Source organism: Bison bison, unplaced genomic scaffold (assembly GCF_000754665.1).
Source record: "Bison bison bison isolate TAMUID 2011002044 unplaced genomic scaffold, Bison_UMD1.0 scf7180017864304, whole genome shotgun sequence".
In the NCBI taxonomy this organism is placed as follows: domain Eukaryota; kingdom Metazoa; phylum Chordata; class Mammalia; order Artiodactyla; family Bovidae; genus Bison; species Bison bison.
The window spans coordinates 4,447,144-4,465,169 of record NW_011494876.1 but is presented as its reverse complement, the minus strand read 5'-3'; the positions used below and the strand labels follow the sequence as shown (position 1 = coordinate 4,465,169).

The following is an 18,026-nucleotide window of genomic DNA, read 5'->3' as shown; positions in this document are numbered from 1 at the left end:
TTGTACGTGGCCCCGAATGAGGAAGTGGGCTCGTTAGCGAGGCTGTGTTTTGCTATAAAGCGTTCAGTCCCTCTGGTATCTTCTCTACCTCTGAGTGCCAGAAGCTTGGGGGAAGAATAGTTTTATGTAGGTCTACAAGTTTCCTGAGGACTATCTTGGGAAACTGCAAGTATTTATAGAATTCACCTACTTGTGAATCATAGTTTTGACTTTACTGTTTTTTTTAATAGTGTAGCAGCTAAGACAGACCTTGGCTCAGGGAGTCGTAGCTTCTAACTGCGGCTCTGCTTCTTTGTGACTCTATGACCTTGAGTTACTTACCTAAGCTCTCTGAGCCTCAATGGACTCCTCCAGAAAATGGGTCTGTGATGGTTCCTTGTAGTGGAGTTGTTGTGAGGAGTAAATGTAATATGTATAAAATGCTGACTGTGTGAGGTCTATTATACCATTAGAAGACGAGATCAAGGCTCTGAGTTCTTTGTTAGGGCCACGCTGCTCAGGCGACCCAGTGGGGACGGCCCCCTCTTGTGTTCTGAGTCCTGAGCGATGACCCTTCTCACACCCCCACGTGCTGTGCTGACCACTCCCTGGTGAAGACCTGGGCCCCGTACTGACCTGATCCGCATGTCTCTGCTCTTCCTCCTTCTGGCCGCCGCACCGTACTCTCTCTCTCCCAGGCTGCTGCAAGAAGCTGCCCTTTCATTGGCCCCTCTGGCTCCCACCTTGTCTCCTTTGATAACCTCACTGGCCTTAACACTCCCCCTCCTCCTTTGTGGTGAGAGGGCCCCAGGCAGTCCCAGAGTGGACACGATCACCAATGCAGGACCAAGGCTGTAAGAAGTCATTGCTGATGATACCCTCCAGAAAGGAGAAGAAAAAGCAGTAAAAATCAGATCCAAGTATTTACTTTTTCAAACAAGTTGTAGGTTTAAATTTGGAATAGGTAATAATTGACATGGTTCAGAAAGCAAAACGTATAAAATTATATTTACCCTGAGATTGCTGTCTCTTCACCCAAACACCCACCTGCTTCCTGCCCCATTGTAGACAGGTAAACATTCAGTACAGTTCAGTTTTGTTGCTCAGTCGTGTCCGAATCTTTGTGACCCCATGGACTGCAGCACTCTAGGGTTCCCTGACCATCACCAACTCCCGAAGCTTGCTTGAACTCATGTCCATTGAGTCAGTGATGCCATCCAGCCATCTCATCCTCTGTCGTCCCCTTCTCCTCCTGCCTTCAACCTTTCCCAGCATCAGGGTCTTTTCCAATGAGTCAGTTCTTCACATCAGGTGGCCAAGGTAGTGGTGGAAAAGCCATAGCTTTGACTACATGGACCTTTGTCAGTAAAGTAATGTCTCTGCTTTTTAATATGCTGTCTAGATTGGTCATAGCTTTTCTTCCAAGGAACAAGTGTCTTTTAATTTCATGGTTGTAGTCACCATCTGCAGACATTTTCAAACCCAGGAAAATAGTCTCTCACTGTTTCCATTGTTTCCCCATCTATTTGCCATGAAGTGATGGGACTGGATGCCATGACCTTAGTTTTCAGCGTTTTCATCTCCTTTTTCACTTTCATCAAGAGGCTCTTTAGATCCTCTTCACTTTCTGCTATAAGGGTGGTATCATCTGCATATCTGAGGTTATTGATATTTCTCCCAGCAATCTTGATTCCAGCTTCTGCTTCATTCAGCCCAGCATTTCGCATGATGTACTCTGTGTATAAGTTAAATAAGCAGGTGACAATATATAGCTTTCACATATTTCTTTCCCAGTTTAGAATGAGTCCATTGTTGCATGTGTGGTTCTAACTGTTGCTTCTTGACCTGCGTACAGATTTCTCGGGAGGCAGGTGAGGTAGTCTAGTATTCCCATCTCTTGAAGAATTTCCCACAGTTTGCTGTGATCCACATAGTCAAAGGCTTTGGTGTAGTCAATAAAGCAGTAGATGTTTATTTGGAACTCTCTTGCTTTTTCTGTGATCCAACAGATGTTGGCAATTTGATCTCTGGTTCCTCTGCCTTTTCTAAATCCAGATTGAACATCTGGAAGTTCATGGTTCACGTATTGATGAAGCCTGGCTTGGGGAATTTTGAGCGTTACTTTGCTAGCGTGTGAGATGAGTGCAGTTGTGCAGTAGTTTGAACATTAGTTTGTGCAGTAGTTTGGCACTGCCTTTCTTTGGGATTGGAGTGAAAACTGACCTTTTCCAGTCCTGTGGCCACTGCTGAGTTTTCCAAATTTGCTGGCATATTGAGTGCAGCACTTTAACAGCACCATCTCTTAGGGTTTGAAATAGTTCAACTGGAATTCCATCACCTCCACTAGCTTTGTTCGTTACGGTGCTTCCTAAGGCCCACTTGACTTCGCATTCCAGGATGCCTGGCTCTAAGTGAGTGATCACACCATCATGGTTATATGGGTCATTAAGATCTTTTTTGTACAGTTCTTCTGTGTATTCTTGCCACCTCTTGTTAATATCTTCTGCTTCTGTTAGGTCCATACCATTTCTGTCCTTTATCGAGCCCATCTTTGCATGACATGTTCCCTTGGTATCTCTGATTTTCTTGAAGAGATCTCTAGTCTTTCCCATTCTATTGTTTTCCTCTATTCTTTGCATTGATCACTGAAGAAGGCTTTCTTATCTCTCCTTGCTATTCTTTGGAACACTGCTTTCAGATGGGTATATCTTTCATTTTCTCCTTTGCCTTTAGCTTCTCTTCTTTTCTCAGCTATTTGTAAGGCCATCTCAGACAATTACTTTGCCTTTTTGCATTCCTTTTTTCCTGGGGATGGTCTTGATCACTGCCTCCTGTATAATGTCACGAAGCTCCGTCCATAGTTCTTCAGGTACTGTCTATCAGATCTAATCCCTTGAATCTATTTGTCACTTCTACTGTATAATCATAAGGGATTTGATTTAGATCATACTTGAATGGTCTAGTGGTTGCCTACTTTCTTCAATTTAAGTCTGAATTTGGCAATAAGGAGTTCATGATCTGAGCCACAGTCAGGTCCCAGCCTTGTTTTTGCTGACTGTATAGAGCTTCTCCATCTTTGGCTACAAAGAATATAATCAGTCTGATTTGGGTATTGACCATCTGGTGATAACCATGTGTAGAGTCTCCTCTTGTGTTATTGGAAGAGTGTGTTTGCTATGACCAGTGCATTCTCTTGGCAAAACTCTGTTAGCTTTTGCCCTGCTTCATTTTGTACTCCAAGGCCAAACTTGACCATTAATCCAGGTATCTCTTGACATCTTACTTTTGCATTCCAGTCCCCTATGATGAAAGGACCTTTTTGGGGCGTTAGTTCTGTAAGGTCTTGTAGGTCATCATAGAACCGTTCAGCTTCTTTGGCATTATTGATTGGGGCATAGACTTGGATTACTGTGATATTGAATGGTTTGCCTTGGAAATAAACAAATCATTTTGTCATTTTTGAGATTGCATCCAAGTACTGCATTTTGGACTCTTCTGTTGACTTTGAGGGCTACTCTGTTTCTTCTAAGGGATTCCTACCCTCAGTAGTTGGATATAATGGTCATATGAATTAAACTCCCCCATTCCAGTCCATTTTAGTTCTTTGATTCCTATAATGTCGATGTTCACTCTTGCCCTCTTCTGTTTGACCACTTCCAATTTACCTTGATTCATGGACCTAATATTCCAGGTTCCTATGCAGTATTGCTCTTTACAGCATTGGACTTTACTTCCATCACCTGTCGCATCCATAACTGGGTGTTGGTTTTGTTTTGGCTCCGTCTCTCCATTCTTTCTGGAGTTATTTCTCCACTCTTCTCCAGTATCATGTTGGACACCAGCTGACCTGGTGAGTTCATCTTTCAGTGTCCTATCTTTTTGCCTTTTCATACTGTTCATGGTTATCATTCGTATTAGTTAATTGTCTGCTTACAGAGATGGTTATGTGTATGTGTGTGTGTCTGTGTGTTTCTGTGTGTGTGGCTATATATGAATTTATTCAGTATATTCCTTTATCTCGTTTTACAGAGCAGAATACTACATATGCTATCAGAAACCTTTGTTTCACATAACATGATTTTTTTCCCTATGCATATGTAGTTCTCATTCTTTTTTACAGAAGCACAATATTTTTTTTTTTTTTGGTATAGTTGTGTTGTGATTTATTGCACCGTTCCCCTGTGGCTGTCATTTTGGCTGCTTCCAAGTCTTATTATGACTGACAGTAATGTGGTGAATAACTTAATATGTTCTTTTGGAAGTTGATAGGCCTATTTCTAGTATAAATTCAAGAAATGGGCTGTATTCTGAGCTGCATGCATTCGTAACTGATAGTGCCTGTTTGCCCTCCCCAGGGGACACCAAGGTGGGCTTCTACCGGCAATGCATGATCCTGCCCATTTACCTACAGCTTCTCCAGCACAGTGTGTTGTCAGATTTTGGTATTTTTGCTAACTTCACAGGTGAAAAGGAAAAACGTGTCTTAGTGTATAAGTGAGGTTACATATCTTTCCTATGGCTCTGCCACTTGTATTTCTTTTACTATAAGTTGTTGATCTTTTGCTCATTCTTTCTTTGCACTGTTTGTCTTTTTCTAATCAAGAGAGAGCTCTTGTCAGCAGTACAGGTTGCAAATATATTTTCCTAGTCTGTACATTGCCTTTTGGAGAAGGCAGTGGCACCCCACTCCAGTACTCTTGCCTGGAAAATCCCATGGACAGAGGAGCCTGGTGGGCTGCAGTCCACGGGGTTGCACAGAGTCAGACACGACTGAGCGACTTCACTTTCACTTTTCCCTTTCTTGCCTGGAGAATCCCAGGGATGCGGGAGCCTGGTGGGCTGCCGTCTATGGGGGTCGCACAGAGTCGGACATGACTGAAGCAACTTAGCAGCACATTGCCTTTTAACTGTGTTTATGCTGCTTCTTTGATGTTGATATAATCAGATTTATCCATAAAGTCTTTTTTTGGTTTCTGAGTTTTCAATTCTCATTAGAAAGTCTTTCCCCCAACCGAGGTTACTTTTTTTTTTTTTAAGGTACTTTTATGGCTTCAAATGTTAATGTGAAATTCTTAAATCACTTGGAATGAAACCTGACTGATAGTGTGATGTCTGAATCGTTTTTTTCCCCCAGATGGTCCCAAATATTTTAAAAGTACTACAATCTGGGGCTGTTTAGTGGAGAGGCACATAACACCTCAGTCGATCCTTAAAATAGCTCTTACAGCAAAAACCTGACGGACTTAGTTCAGTCACTATGTTCATGAAATAAGTACTTGGCCAAGGTTTTTACCGGGCCGCTTTATGATACAGATACTCAGTCATACGTGCAGTAAATGAAATATGAATCTGCATTTACTAGCTCCTGCCTGAAATAAGTTGGACTGTCCTGTCCCCATTAACCCTTCCAGTCAGTAGGATGTTGTGTCAGCTCTTGCAACAGTGGTCAAGATAAGGTGAAGAGTTCCTGAAGCCTCAGTTCAGAAATTGAGAACATCCAGACCGGGGCACTAACTGAACAGGAGTGGACTTGAGGCCCTCTTTATAAGTTAACAGCCAGGAGTGTGGCAAGGACTGTCTGGCGCTCACTGTCTTAAAACCAGCTGGAATATACACATTGCCCTGTTCAGAGTCTGGTCTTGTCAAAATATGGTTCATGAAATTACCTTTTCCTCTCATATCACCCAGAAAGCATTACTAGTACTTGAGGGTGTCTGCAGGGGTCTCCGGGCAAACTTAATGTCTAGCCTGGAAGTTTGCTCCTGCTTCTCTGCATATTATTTGTTAATTTTCTCCCACTTTCCTAAGATGTTAATTGCAGGCAGTTTGTGTCCTCCAATAAAATTCTCACTGTAGAAATCAGAGTCTTGTCCCTTCCAGCTGTAACCAGGGTTGGATGGGACATCTCTCCTATCCACGTGAGATCCAAACTATCTCCAAACATTTTCTCCGTATTTGATATGTTTGCTCTGTCACCCTGCCCACCCATCATTTCCAAAACAGTTTTGTTCGCTTTTCTCTTCCTTTCTCCCATCATCTCCTCCTCACAGCAGACAAGCCCCACTGATCCAGGGTATGACAGTCATCTGTCCTAGGATGCCTGGGAGCACCCTCATGTGAATTAAGCCATTAGATTATGCCCACAAGGATATTAGTATTTGTCAGATCTCAACGTCCCTTTGAAGGTTTAAAGAATATGCAAATAAGAAGCACAGGTCTGAATTCCTTTTTACTAGAAGATGCCTTCCTGAAGAGATACTCTGAGTATAAACCGAGTTTTCCAGAGTGCTTTCAGATGCAATAAAGGGAACTTAACGTGAGTGAGTGGTTACACAGGAAAGCGTCTCAGCTGAGAACTGACACGGAACTGCTTTCCAAGCGGGACCCCTGCATTATTTCTAGGAGACCCTCCTCTTGGAGGAAAAAGCCCATCGACTCCCACAGCCCTTCCCTTCTATTGTTGTCTTTGTCAGTTCGATTTCTTGAGTTGTTTTGCCATAATAAATCAATCCTTGTCTTTTTAACATAGCCCTCAATCATCTTCCTCGAAGGCACATGCCTCTGTTCCCACTTTCTATTTATAAGTGGCTCTTATTCATACACGGTTTACTACAGCACTTCCATTTACAAAAGTACATATTAACATGATTTCTGTGCTTGACAGCACAAGAATGAATGAGAGTATTAGCAAGCATGCACCGTGACGTTAGGTGAGGGCAGTATACGTATCGGTTAAGATTACTTAATTAATATTCAACAGCAGCTCAGCCACACACCTGTTCTAGCCTCCAATTAGCATTTTGAGCTGCACACCATGGACAAACTCCTTGTCACTCCGGTGTGATTACAGAGCATTGAACTGAATTTGAAGACAGTGACTTGGTTCCTAATCCCTGTGTATCAGTATTTGGTAGTTTCATAATCCCGGGCTTCCCTGATAGCTCAGTTGGTAAAGAATCCGCCTGCAATGCAGGAGACCCTGGTTCAATTCCTGGGTCAGGAAGATGCCCTGGAGAAGGGATAGGCTACCCACTCCAGTTTTCTGGCCTTGAGAATTCCATGGACTGTATAGTCCATGGGGTCGCAAAGAGTCAGACACGACTGAGTGGCTTCCACTTTCACTTCCATAATCCCCGGTTTTCATGGAGTCTGCATGTTGTCCTGTGGCCCTACTGGCACCCATGCCCCATCAGTTACAGTGATGCTGAGGGAAGTGTTACCATAAGCCGAGGGCCCTGGATGAGAGCAGGGTCTCATCTCAAGCTCGCCAGAGATGTCCAGTTTGACCCAGGGGTCTAGAGGCTTCAGAAAGTCTCCTATAAGCAGATACAGATGCCTGCCATCAGCAGCAGTGGGCAGTGGAGTTCCGGACAGCTATGAGATAGAGTCTTCCTGGACTGGAGGTCAGCACTTAGCTTTTGAAAAGTATCTTGCGTCTAAATTATTCTCAGCTTCCTGTTAGAGGGGCAGAAAGAGATCTGAGTAAGGAAATTGTGAAGACGTGTCAGAGGCTTATCTGAGCAGGTGCCTGGGAAAACAGGAGGAGCAGAAAGGAAAGCCTTTCTGCAGAAGACTGGTCCTTCTGGGTGATTCTTGCAAAGAAATGAGAGGCCAGGAGGGAGAACCTGGAGGGTTCCTGCTTATCTCTGTGGTTGGCTACATTTTGTTTGAATAGGAAGCCTCTGTAACTTGAGTCTGTTTATTAACAGTGGGCACCACCAGAGCAGCTGGGGGTGTGTGTGGGGTGGGGGTGGGGTTTCATTTGTCAAGAGGGCCAATTAAACACCCCAGTCTGTCCTGTGCTGGCAGCATGCACGTTCCCATGGGGAGCTCTGGGGACTGGCGTTGATGACTTTCTCATCTCAGTCCGTATCTGCTGCATCTTGACTGGAAGATGTCCTTGGTACATAGGCTGTGCTGTCTCAAGAGTAGGATTTTTGATTTCTGAAAAAGTCTCTCTGCAAAGTATCTGCCTGACTTGAAAGAATGGAAAATTGTTTTTAGAAATTTCAGTCTGACACCCATTGTTCGTGACTGTAAGCTGAAAACACCTGTGGGTTTTTAAAAGCCCGGCTGATCCATACATACACACCCAGTCCTGCCATGAGGCCTTCAGACCCTGGATGGGTTCTGGGCCCCAGGCAGTGGGGTGTGCTCTTGAAACCAAGGAGCTTCTAGCCAGGATCCATGTGCATCTGATCACATGGAGAGGAATGTAGGGCACCATCCTCTTCACTTCTAGTCAAAGCTTGCTGATACATCTTAAAACACAGGAGCCCATGTTGGTTTTCTCAGAAGGGATGAATGAATGGAGAGTAACACAGAAAGCCTGTTTCCACTTAGCTACTTAGAGCTTCCTGTAAGATGCACATAGCGGACCACCTTTGGTCAAGGAATGGAGGCAGCTGGCTCGTATTCAGGGACTGTGTTGTATGAGATGTGCATAGCTTTCCGTGCCAGACTTCAAGGTGAGAGATGCTTACTCTCTGAGAGGCTCAGGGAAAGTGGGACCCACAGACTCACCTCTCCCATTTCGTTTTCATTCTGATCCAGCTCCCACTTGAGTTGAACTGAGGAAAAGTCTCTCCTGCCAACTTGGAATGCCTCTTCGTTGCATCCATCTGGGAGCACTCAGTGAACGTGTGGTGGGACTCTATTGCGGTACCTGCTTCCTAGGGGTGGGTTTTAGAAAGCCCTCTCACTCGATTGGTTTTCATTGTTCAAGTGGCAAGACGCTTGGAATTGAGGCCATCAGAACATCATGGACTACTTGACAGTCAAGTTCATATCTATAACTGGAATTCCTTCATGGAAACTAAAATTTATTTTGCTGGCAGACAAGCAGAGCCATAAAGCCCCAAAGGTGGCTTAAAAGGTAGCTGTCGGAGGAACAACTTTCATTTGAGAAATCTAACTTTTTTCTGTGCTCTGAAACTTGTTTTCCATACAGTGGCAACACGCTTGGTCTCCTTTAGAGAATTCCATCCTATGTCTGGGAACTTCGGTTCTCACAGGAACCAAGCAGAAGACTCCATGGTTTTGTTCAAGCTCTGTGCAATACAGTTTTTCTTTCTGTGTTTGAGATGAGTTATGTTAACATCGTTGAATTCTTAATCCTATTTCATTTTCTCATACAGGACCCTTTAAATTCTAGGCATTTCTAGACCCTTTAAAAAACTGGGCATTTTTAAGGCGCCCGCCACCCAGGATTGTTTTATTTCTTCAGGGCTTTCTTAGGGCCTAGAGACTCTCGGGAACCGTTTTTTCTCTCGCGGTGGTCCTTCACCAGAGACAATCACACCCGAATTTGGGGAAAATTTTTGCAGAAGACACATATCCATGTACCCACCCTGGGCCTGCCCAGCTAGAATCACCAGGAATGGGGCTCATCCAACAAGGGATTTTAAAAGCTGCCCAAGGCAAAGAGCTACATGCCGCCAAGTAATAACCACTACTTGATTGAAACTTCACTGGGGAGTGTTCCTGTGTGTGTGAGAAAGAGATAGAGAGAGGGGCTGACTGACTTCAGGACCCTCCAAAACTAAGGTGAACTTTAAAAATTCCTGAATTGAATGTAAAATAGATAGCCAACAGGAATTTGCTATATGGCTCAGGAAAGTCAAACAGGGGCTGTGTATCAATCTAGAGGCGTGGAATGGGGCAGGAGATGGGAGGGAGGTTCAAAAGGGAAGAGATGTATGTATACCTATGGCTGATTCATGTTGAGGTTTGATAGAAAACAGCAAAATTCTATAAAGCAATTATCCTTCAATAAAAAAATAAATTACAAAAGAAAAAAAATAGTAGTAAAAAGTAAGTTTAAACCAAGTAATTTTATTTGCCTTTTTTGTTTTTGCTCTTACTAATTTGAGTTGTGAAGTGAGCCTTTTCTCTTCTTCTTTTGCTTAGCTGGTTCACATCTGAAAATGACTTAGCTAGTTCAGCATGGGAGTAAATACTGTATTTGTAATCGTAAAGAAATAAAGAGATTACTAGGGAAAAAACAGATTCCTAAATTGGGAAGCACAGAGTGTCAGGAAAATACTTGCTGAAAGGTAGATAAGGGGAAGTAAAAGATAACTAATTTAGATCATTACTGAGGCAGTCAGGGTTAGTGGGGGAAAAAAAAAGATCTGTTTTCAGATTCTTAAAGCAGACATGATGGGAGGGGCAGAGAAAAAGGAAAGAAAGAAAAGGGGGAAGAGGTGAATAAAAAATTTATGGTGAGTATCCAGGAGACTGTAATTTGTAGTTAAACTTAATTTTTTTTTTTTTCCATTCCAAACACAATTGACTATTTCCCTGTTCGAGGTACTGGCATAAACAAATGCTCAGTGTGAAGAAATAATGTTATAGGATGGCTCTTGATCCAAACAATCTGTTTCCTTCAAGGAGAGATGTTAGAGTCAGTAACTTGAAGGAGAATTGAACCTAAATAGAACTTTGAAATTGCATGCTTGGCGACACTGAGGCACTTTCAGAAATTTTGTCTCCGTTTTCCTGAGCTCAGAATTAGAGACAATACTGCCTCTTGGAACACATCACAGTTTAGATATTTAGAGGTATTAAAACTCACACTTTCTTTTCATCTTCTCCAAAATCTCTTGCCTTTACTTTTTTAATTCCTGGATACTACTGAAGGTTTAAAGAAAAAAAGAAGCAAAAAAACCCAAAAAACATCTCATGAGACTTCTCTGAGATGAGCAAGTCAAGTAAAATGTCGTGTGGTAATGACTCTGAACCGGCCACTTTTCTTACGTATTAAACCCACAGTGTAGAATTTGTACCCAGAGAAGATGCATCTCCATGTAGTCAATGGTAGTGGAAAGGAGGCCACAACCCAGCAAAATTATCAGTCTCTTGACCAAAGTAGACTCCCCCATCAACAGTTATTCAAGAAATAAGAAGTTAAACATCTAACAGTGTAGTGTACCCATAAAGTGGAGAAGTAAGCAGACTGAAGATGTCAGTTCATGTTTGTTATCAAGGAGATATGTATAATATGATCTCCTTTTGTTAAAAGGACACTGTCTGCCTGTCGGTATGTGGATGAGATTACAACAGTAGCCCCTGATGGCTCTCCTTGCTCCGTTCTTGCTGCTCTGTACTCCATTCATCATGTAGCAGCCAGAGCACGCGCTTTGAAGGGGATGAGTCCCAGTCTGTGGATTAAAGCCCTCTGTTGGCTTTTCACTGCTCACAGATGCTAACAAAGTTTATGGCCTTGGATCTGGCATGCCCTGCCTCTTGCCCACCTCTCCGGGTCTCCTCCTTTCCCTGCTCATAGGTCTGCCTTCCTTTTGGTTCCTGCGGTGGATAAGCTCACTCTGTGCTAAGGCTCTTTAAGCAGCTCCTGGATCTGCCTGGAGTGGTCTCCCCTGCACTTCCCATGACCCTTCCTCCTTAATCACGGCTCAGCTCTGAGGCCACCTCCTCAGGGAGGACCCCTCCCTCACCTCCCCCGTCAGTTATCACCACCTCATTCTGTTGTATTTTGTTCACAGCTCTTGACGCTTTGAAACTGTTTGTTTACTTGTTTGTGGTTGATTTCCCCGAAAGAACATAAGCACCACGAGGGCGAGACCTTGTCTGTCTTTTGTTTATTGTTCTGCTCCCAGTCTGTCATTGTCAGTGATCACAGAACAGTCCCTAGATGAGGAAAAGTGTGCAATGACACACCCCAACATAGCAGTAGTGACAGTCACTAAGAGAAGGATGAGGGTAACTTGGATTTTTTTTCTCCTTTTTTTCATTTATATCAGTAGTTCCTAATTTTTAATTACTCAAATGCTTAGCCAGGCTTAAGGAGGTGTTTTTAAAGCTCCCAGAAAGAGAATGTGTTCTCTGCATGCGCCATGCTAAGCAGTGGGTGCCGAATAAATGCTCACTGGGTCCACTGAAACCTTTTCTCCGAGGGAAGGCGTTTGCCACTGAGTTCTGTAGTTGGGTGCCCACCCGAGTCCGTGTGACCTGCCTCAGGGTGCGGATGTAGCGACCTCGGTCCCCGAGTTTCTGACCTTCATCCCCAGGGTGTGCTCTTCGCTGGCAATCCCAGAGTCCTTTGCTGCAGGGAAAATCCATTATGAATAGCCACACTCGGAGCATGTGATATGCTTCAGTCCATGCTGCTTTTTCCAAAGAGGATACGGAGCCTCTGGCCTCACGTGTTACTGAGGGTCTGGGTGAACCGTCTGCCTATTTTCTTCCAGGAAAAGAACCTGCCGTGTCAGTTTGTGCTTTCCAAGTCGTTTGATATTAACAGTTACTTGGCCAATGCTGATTGTTTTGACTAATACTTTATATTTTAGAAATCTTATCAGGTAGCGTAATTATGGTCTTAGAATAGTTAATTCTTTGTTGTGTGGTATCTTTTTTGCACTTTTTTTCCCCCCTTTTGTGCATAGTTCAAATCTGAGCTGGTAATCTGGGCCATTCGTTTCACTATCACACAGTACTTTTTTGGGCTACTAAATACTTCAGTGGTCCAGTATCTTAAGAAAAAGAGATACTCCTCAGCTATGACGGTGGGTGGCTACAGGTGTAGCTGGTTGGCAAAGTCTCCATCCTCCGTGTTTTAACTCTAAGGTTACATTCTGGAAATCTGTGTAAATCGGGGACAGGGACATGGGAGGTGGCAGGGATGAAGAAATAGAAAATTTGATGACCTTGGAAACAGAAAGAAACTATTACGTCAAATCACAAAAATCATAGGTTTTTTTTTTTTCACGTGAATCCGCTTCCTTTCACATGCAGTAGAAGATCCCGTCGCCACTGTAGCCCTAAAATTCTTGTACGTTTCATGTCCTTGAAGCTTAAGTCAGACTGACTGTTCCTTCCAAATTTAGGGGTAGACAGCTAGACGGTAAGCGGTAAAAACGTGTTCTATTATTTATACTACAAATGCCAGGCAGTTCATAGGAAAAAACCATTGTTCGGTGCTCTGCGAGAGCAGTCCCGTGAGATGTGTGCCAGGAAAGGAAGTGATTTATGTTCTGGAGTCCCTCATGGCAGGGAGCAGCCCTCCAGACTGCTCCATGGCTGTGCCTGGGCGTGCAGTTGGTTAGAACTACTTCCTGTCTGAACACAGGCACCGCTGAAAGGAAAACATTTCCCACTGGGACGTGTGATCCTTCTTGATTGTGTGTAATTATAACAGCTCCGTGCAAACCTACAGTCCCAATAATCTGCAGAACTCAGAGGCTTCCTCACTCCCACCAAGATCTCCTGTAGTCTCTGAGATTCCCTGGTGTTTGCTCTTCCCCCAAAACCCCTCTGCTTTGGCTTTGTAGAAACATGAGACACCCAACAGAATCATCGCAAGAGTACTTGCGATCAGGGGAGCCAAGACAACTTCTAAGAAAAGTTGACTTACTCCATTAGTAGGGATACCCATAGCCTACCCCCGAAAAAGTGAAGCTCTAATTAATTGGGTGTACACAGGGCTCTTGGGAGACGCCAGAGGAGTGGCCTGGGTCCCCGGGACCCCAAGCACCAGAAGGCTGCCGCCTGCTTGTCTCAAAGACCCAGCAGTGGGGCCAGCTATTGTGAAGCCCCTCTGCCAGATGAACAGGGACCCGTCTCTGGTCACAATAGCCATTCACGCTGAGCAGCCTCATTAAATATTCAGCCGGTGCTTCCGGCAGCTCATTAGGGCCGCAATGAGCAGTGACGTGGCTGCGGGAACACCGAGGGCCGGCCGGCGGCAGCAGGCAGAAGCTGAGCGAGCCGCCGATGGCTTTTCTGCTCCCTGGCTGTCCAGTGATGACCAGTGTCTGCTCCCTGCTTTGTCTCAAGTCCAGGTAAAAATCAAACAGAACCCCTGACATACAGACGACACTCGACAGCATTGGGTGCTGGTCTCGGACGTTATCTGGCTAGGGTGCTTGCCCCTGGAAGCCCTCTGACCCCCTTCAAGAGCTGTCTGGGGCTCGGGGTGGGGGCCTCTGCTGAGCGCTAACAATGAGGTGCTGTTGTGTGCTTGGGCCATTCGATGACTGCATTTGGGAGGGTTCGAGGTACGGTTTGAACTTGGTGCTGAGAGTTTAGAATAGCGAATAATTCTTCCTCTGGAGCAGGTTGAATTGGGGAAGATTGTGAGCTAATCCTTGCAGTTCATACAGCAAGTTTCCTCAGTTCATGCCAACTTTTCATGTGTCTGAGTGGCTTGTGACTAAGTTGTGTCCCTTTTATCTCTCAGGATGGGTATAGTGCAATAAAAAGTGGGTGTTCTTCAGCGGCGGGGGGTCCTTCCAATCGGCTGGACATTGTCCCCCTGTATCTTGTTCCTTTCCCGTGCTGGCTGAGATAGAAAGCGGGGAGAGTCTGAAAGAAGAATTGAAAGATGGTGAACTCAGACAAAGTGTATTTCTCTTCTCACTGTTTGTTTGTCTCTTTCCTGCACAGAAAATGTTTTCAGACAGCTCATTTCTATGTGGAAGATAGCAGTTCACCTCGGGTGGTCCCCAATGAAAGTATTCCAATCATTCCTATTCCGGGTAAGTAAGACACGACTCCTATTTCCAGTGGGCTAATTGTTTTTCTTTTTTGTTCTCAGTGTTATGTGACAGCCATGACAAAATATTATTTTTATAGTCTTTTCAAGCTCACCCAGTCTAAGAGAGCCTTAACTAAGGGTAATTTAATGAAATCTTTGCTCCTTTACATCTCTTCCATGTAATGAAATCATCTTTCAGAGAACAGATGACTATGAGTTCACATAATGTAGAATCTCATGAAGAAAGGGAAGAAAGAGTAGAAAAAAAGGGGAAAACATACTTATGTACTTGCAGTCTCTTGGACTCAATTTTGTTATGACAGGCAATGTGTGCTTGCTTTAAAAAAAAAATTGAAATACTGTTACATATATATTTTAAAGTTTTATCCTAAGATTCCTTACTCTGAAAATAATTACATGATGGTTGAAAGTTTTCGTACTTAGGCTCTTTGTATGGGGGTCTAGAGAGATGTTTTTGATCTGGTATCTGTTTCATTTGTCCTTGATACAAGTAGGAAATGCTCAGGTGCTGTTGGGGTAGGGATTGGTGAAAAGTGTTAGTCACTTGGTCATGTCTGACTCTTATGACCTCATGGCCGATAGCCTGCCAGGCTCCTCTGTCCTTGGAATTCTCCAGGCAAGAATACTGGAGTGGGTAGCCATTCCCTTCTCCAGGGATGTTCCTGACCCAGGGATCAAACCCAGGTCTCTTGCATTGCAGGCAGGACACTAGTAAACCTTGGCTGATGCCACAGATGTGAGAAGTTCATCAGTGGCTTAGCTCTGGTAGATGGTGTGAGTGATTTGAAGGTTGCCCCCATCGTTCTTGGGGTTTCTCTGGTGGCTCAGATGGTAAAGAATCTGCCTGCAATGCGGGAGACTCAAGTTTGATCCCTGGGTCGGGAAGATCCTTGGAAAAGGGAATGGCTACCCAACTCCAGTATTCTTGCCTGGAGAATTCCATGGACAGAGGAACCTGGTGGGCTACAGTCCATGGGGTCACAAAGAGTGGGACACAACTGAGCCGCTAACACTCACTTCTTCACTTTTCCATCGTTTTTATTTGGTGTCCCCTTCCTGTTGTGCCAGAATCAAACGTTCTTCCTCTGAGTTGCATTCTGTACTTGGAAACACGTATTTTCAGATATCTTATACATTCATCCTTTTGTATTTATAATGGAGCAGTATAGCCTATTAACAATGTTGTCACGGTTTCAGGTATACGATAAAGCAATTCAGCCATACATAATACATGTCTCCATTCTCCCCTAAACCGCCCTCCCATCCAGGCTGCCAGGTAACACTGAGCAGAGTTCCCTGTGCTGTACAGTAGGTCCTTGTTGGTGATCCATTTTATTTAAATATTTATTTTACTCATTAGTATGCACTGGGTTTTAGTTGTTGGATCTTTAGTTGACATACGGGATCTAGTTCCCTGACCAGGAATTGAACCCAGGCACCCTGCACTGGGGGCGTAAAGTCTTAACCACTGGACCACCAGGGAAGTCCCAGTTATCCATTCACGTATAGCAGTGTGTACACGGATCCTCTTGACATCATTCTTTTGTAAGCAGAGGTGCCATCTCCCACGCCCCTGCAGACCCTGGATCCCAGCTGTCTGCCTCATTCTCTAGAATGGTTTTCTTTATCATCTAGTACCCCATACATTTTACTTGGTTTGTGGTCTCCCCCAACTACAATGAGAGCTTCCTAAAGGCAAATGGATGTCTTCTTAGTGCAAGAATAAATACCTGGCACATGGTTGGGATTCTCGAACTCTCTGGGTGAATGATGAATATGAGCAAAGCTTCCTTACAGTTCTTTCAAGACCTTTGCTATGAGGCTCGGAGATGCAGTACTTTTCTGAGTCCCCAGAAGGAACGCTGCTGTTGTTTGCACGTCTTCTCTAGATACGATTATGGCTGGGGACTGCTTTGGCCCTGTATGTTTCTATATGTTAAGACATTAGATATTGCTGGAATTGGCCATGTTCTCGCCATTCTGTGAGCTTCTCTTACTAAAGCTTGTCACACAGCAAAGAGAGGGTAGCAGAAAAGTCTCTGGGTAAGTGCCCCACTGGATCATTCTGTGGCTGCTAAACAATTCCCATACAGATGGGTAGGTCTTGTGTTAGTTTGTTCTTCTCCACTAACCCTCACCCTTTATTACATTCTTTGCCTTTGAGAGGAGGCAGACAGGACCAGCCCCCCATCCCCATGGAATAAGTTTTGTTGACTCTACCGCATTTGTGCAGCAGTGCGTGTATAATCATTTTCCTCTTGCATCACCTAGAATATGTGTTGACCTCTGGAAAATGCCCGGGGCCTCTCCCCTCTGAATTGATTCAGCCAACAAACACAGCTGTTGGGTAGCTGTGCAATTGAAATCCATTTTAAAAGGTTAAGTGGTGAGAGATACTTCTTGCACGGTCTTTGCATTTTTAGTTTCTTTCCCCCTGGATGGGGAATCAGAACACCAAGGATCTCACCCTGCCTCCACCATGAAACCTAGGTCAATGACTTGACCTCTCTGAGCCTAGTTTCCAGAATCTGCAGTGAGCAGGATATTAAAGATCGCATGAGGTGGTACGTGTCAGGGAAGTTTGGAAAGATTCATGGAAGCCGAAGTTGTCAGCTGTGGATATCTCCTTCCCAAATCGTGATGTCATTCCTCCCAGCATCTGTGGACAGCAAGCATTTGCACAGTCCCCAGGTTAAGACTGTCCCAAACACGGATCCACATCCATTGCGTGCAGCTAGCTTCACTGCGTTCTTCCACTTGGATTTTAGGACTTTTAGTTCCCTGGGATCCTCAGAAAATGCCATCAGTCGTGGCCGCTTTGCCACACCTCTAAGTAGGTATCTTAGACCAGAAATGCTCTTTGAGTGTTCTCTGCTTCATTTCTCAGCAGCAAGTAAAAAACTCACAGTCCAACAGCATATCTATTCAAATGTGAGATTCTCACTCACTGATGGTAGAAATACGTGGAAGGAACAATTCCACGGCATAAGATTCGCCACTAACTGAGAAGTGCATGGAATTGAGTTGAATCTCCCTTGGTCTAGTAGATGCATCCTTTTTCTGAAATAAGATATTTAATATAGGTCCCTGTGCTATATAGTAAATCTTTGTTGCTTACCTAGTTTATTAATGTTTTGGCCATGCCACAGGGCATGTGGGGTCTTAGTTCCCCAACCAGGGATCGGACCCTTGCCCTGTGCATTGCAAGTCAAGTGTCCTAACCATTGGACTGCTAGGGAAATCCTAGTAGACACATCCCCTTGATGAGTTGTGATGCATTTGTGAGAGTGAATGACCTGAAACGCTGTAGTGTTAGAGGACTTCCCTGGTGAAACCAGAGGTGAGACTGCTCTTCCAGCGTTTCCTCAGGTTTTTATAGAAAGCAGTAGCCTTCCGTGGGGATGCGCCTAGACAGAAAACTTATTTCACCCTTCACTGAGAAGAAGTTACCTTATATGACCTTTCTTTAAAAAGCTTTCAACCAGATCATAATCCCTTATTTTTTGTAAAACTACACAGTCCTATTTAGTAA

The 18,026-nt window shown here is 44.2% G+C and overlaps 1 protein-coding gene across 3 annotated transcripts in view; it reads left to right on the top strand.

The window, feature by feature from the left end:
• Nucleotides 1-18,026, top strand: part of PTPRG (protein tyrosine phosphatase, receptor type, G) — a 775,476-nt gene that overhangs the window by 700,528 nt on the left and 56,922 nt on the right. For all 3 annotated transcript variants that reach the window (XM_010851541.1, XM_010851540.1, XM_010851538.1), the window contains one exon: nucleotides 14,383-14,474. In XM_010851541.1, the coding sequence (XP_010849843.1) occupies nucleotides 14,383-14,474 (92 nt within the window). The remainder of the gene's footprint in view (nucleotides 1-14,382; nucleotides 14,475-18,026) is intronic.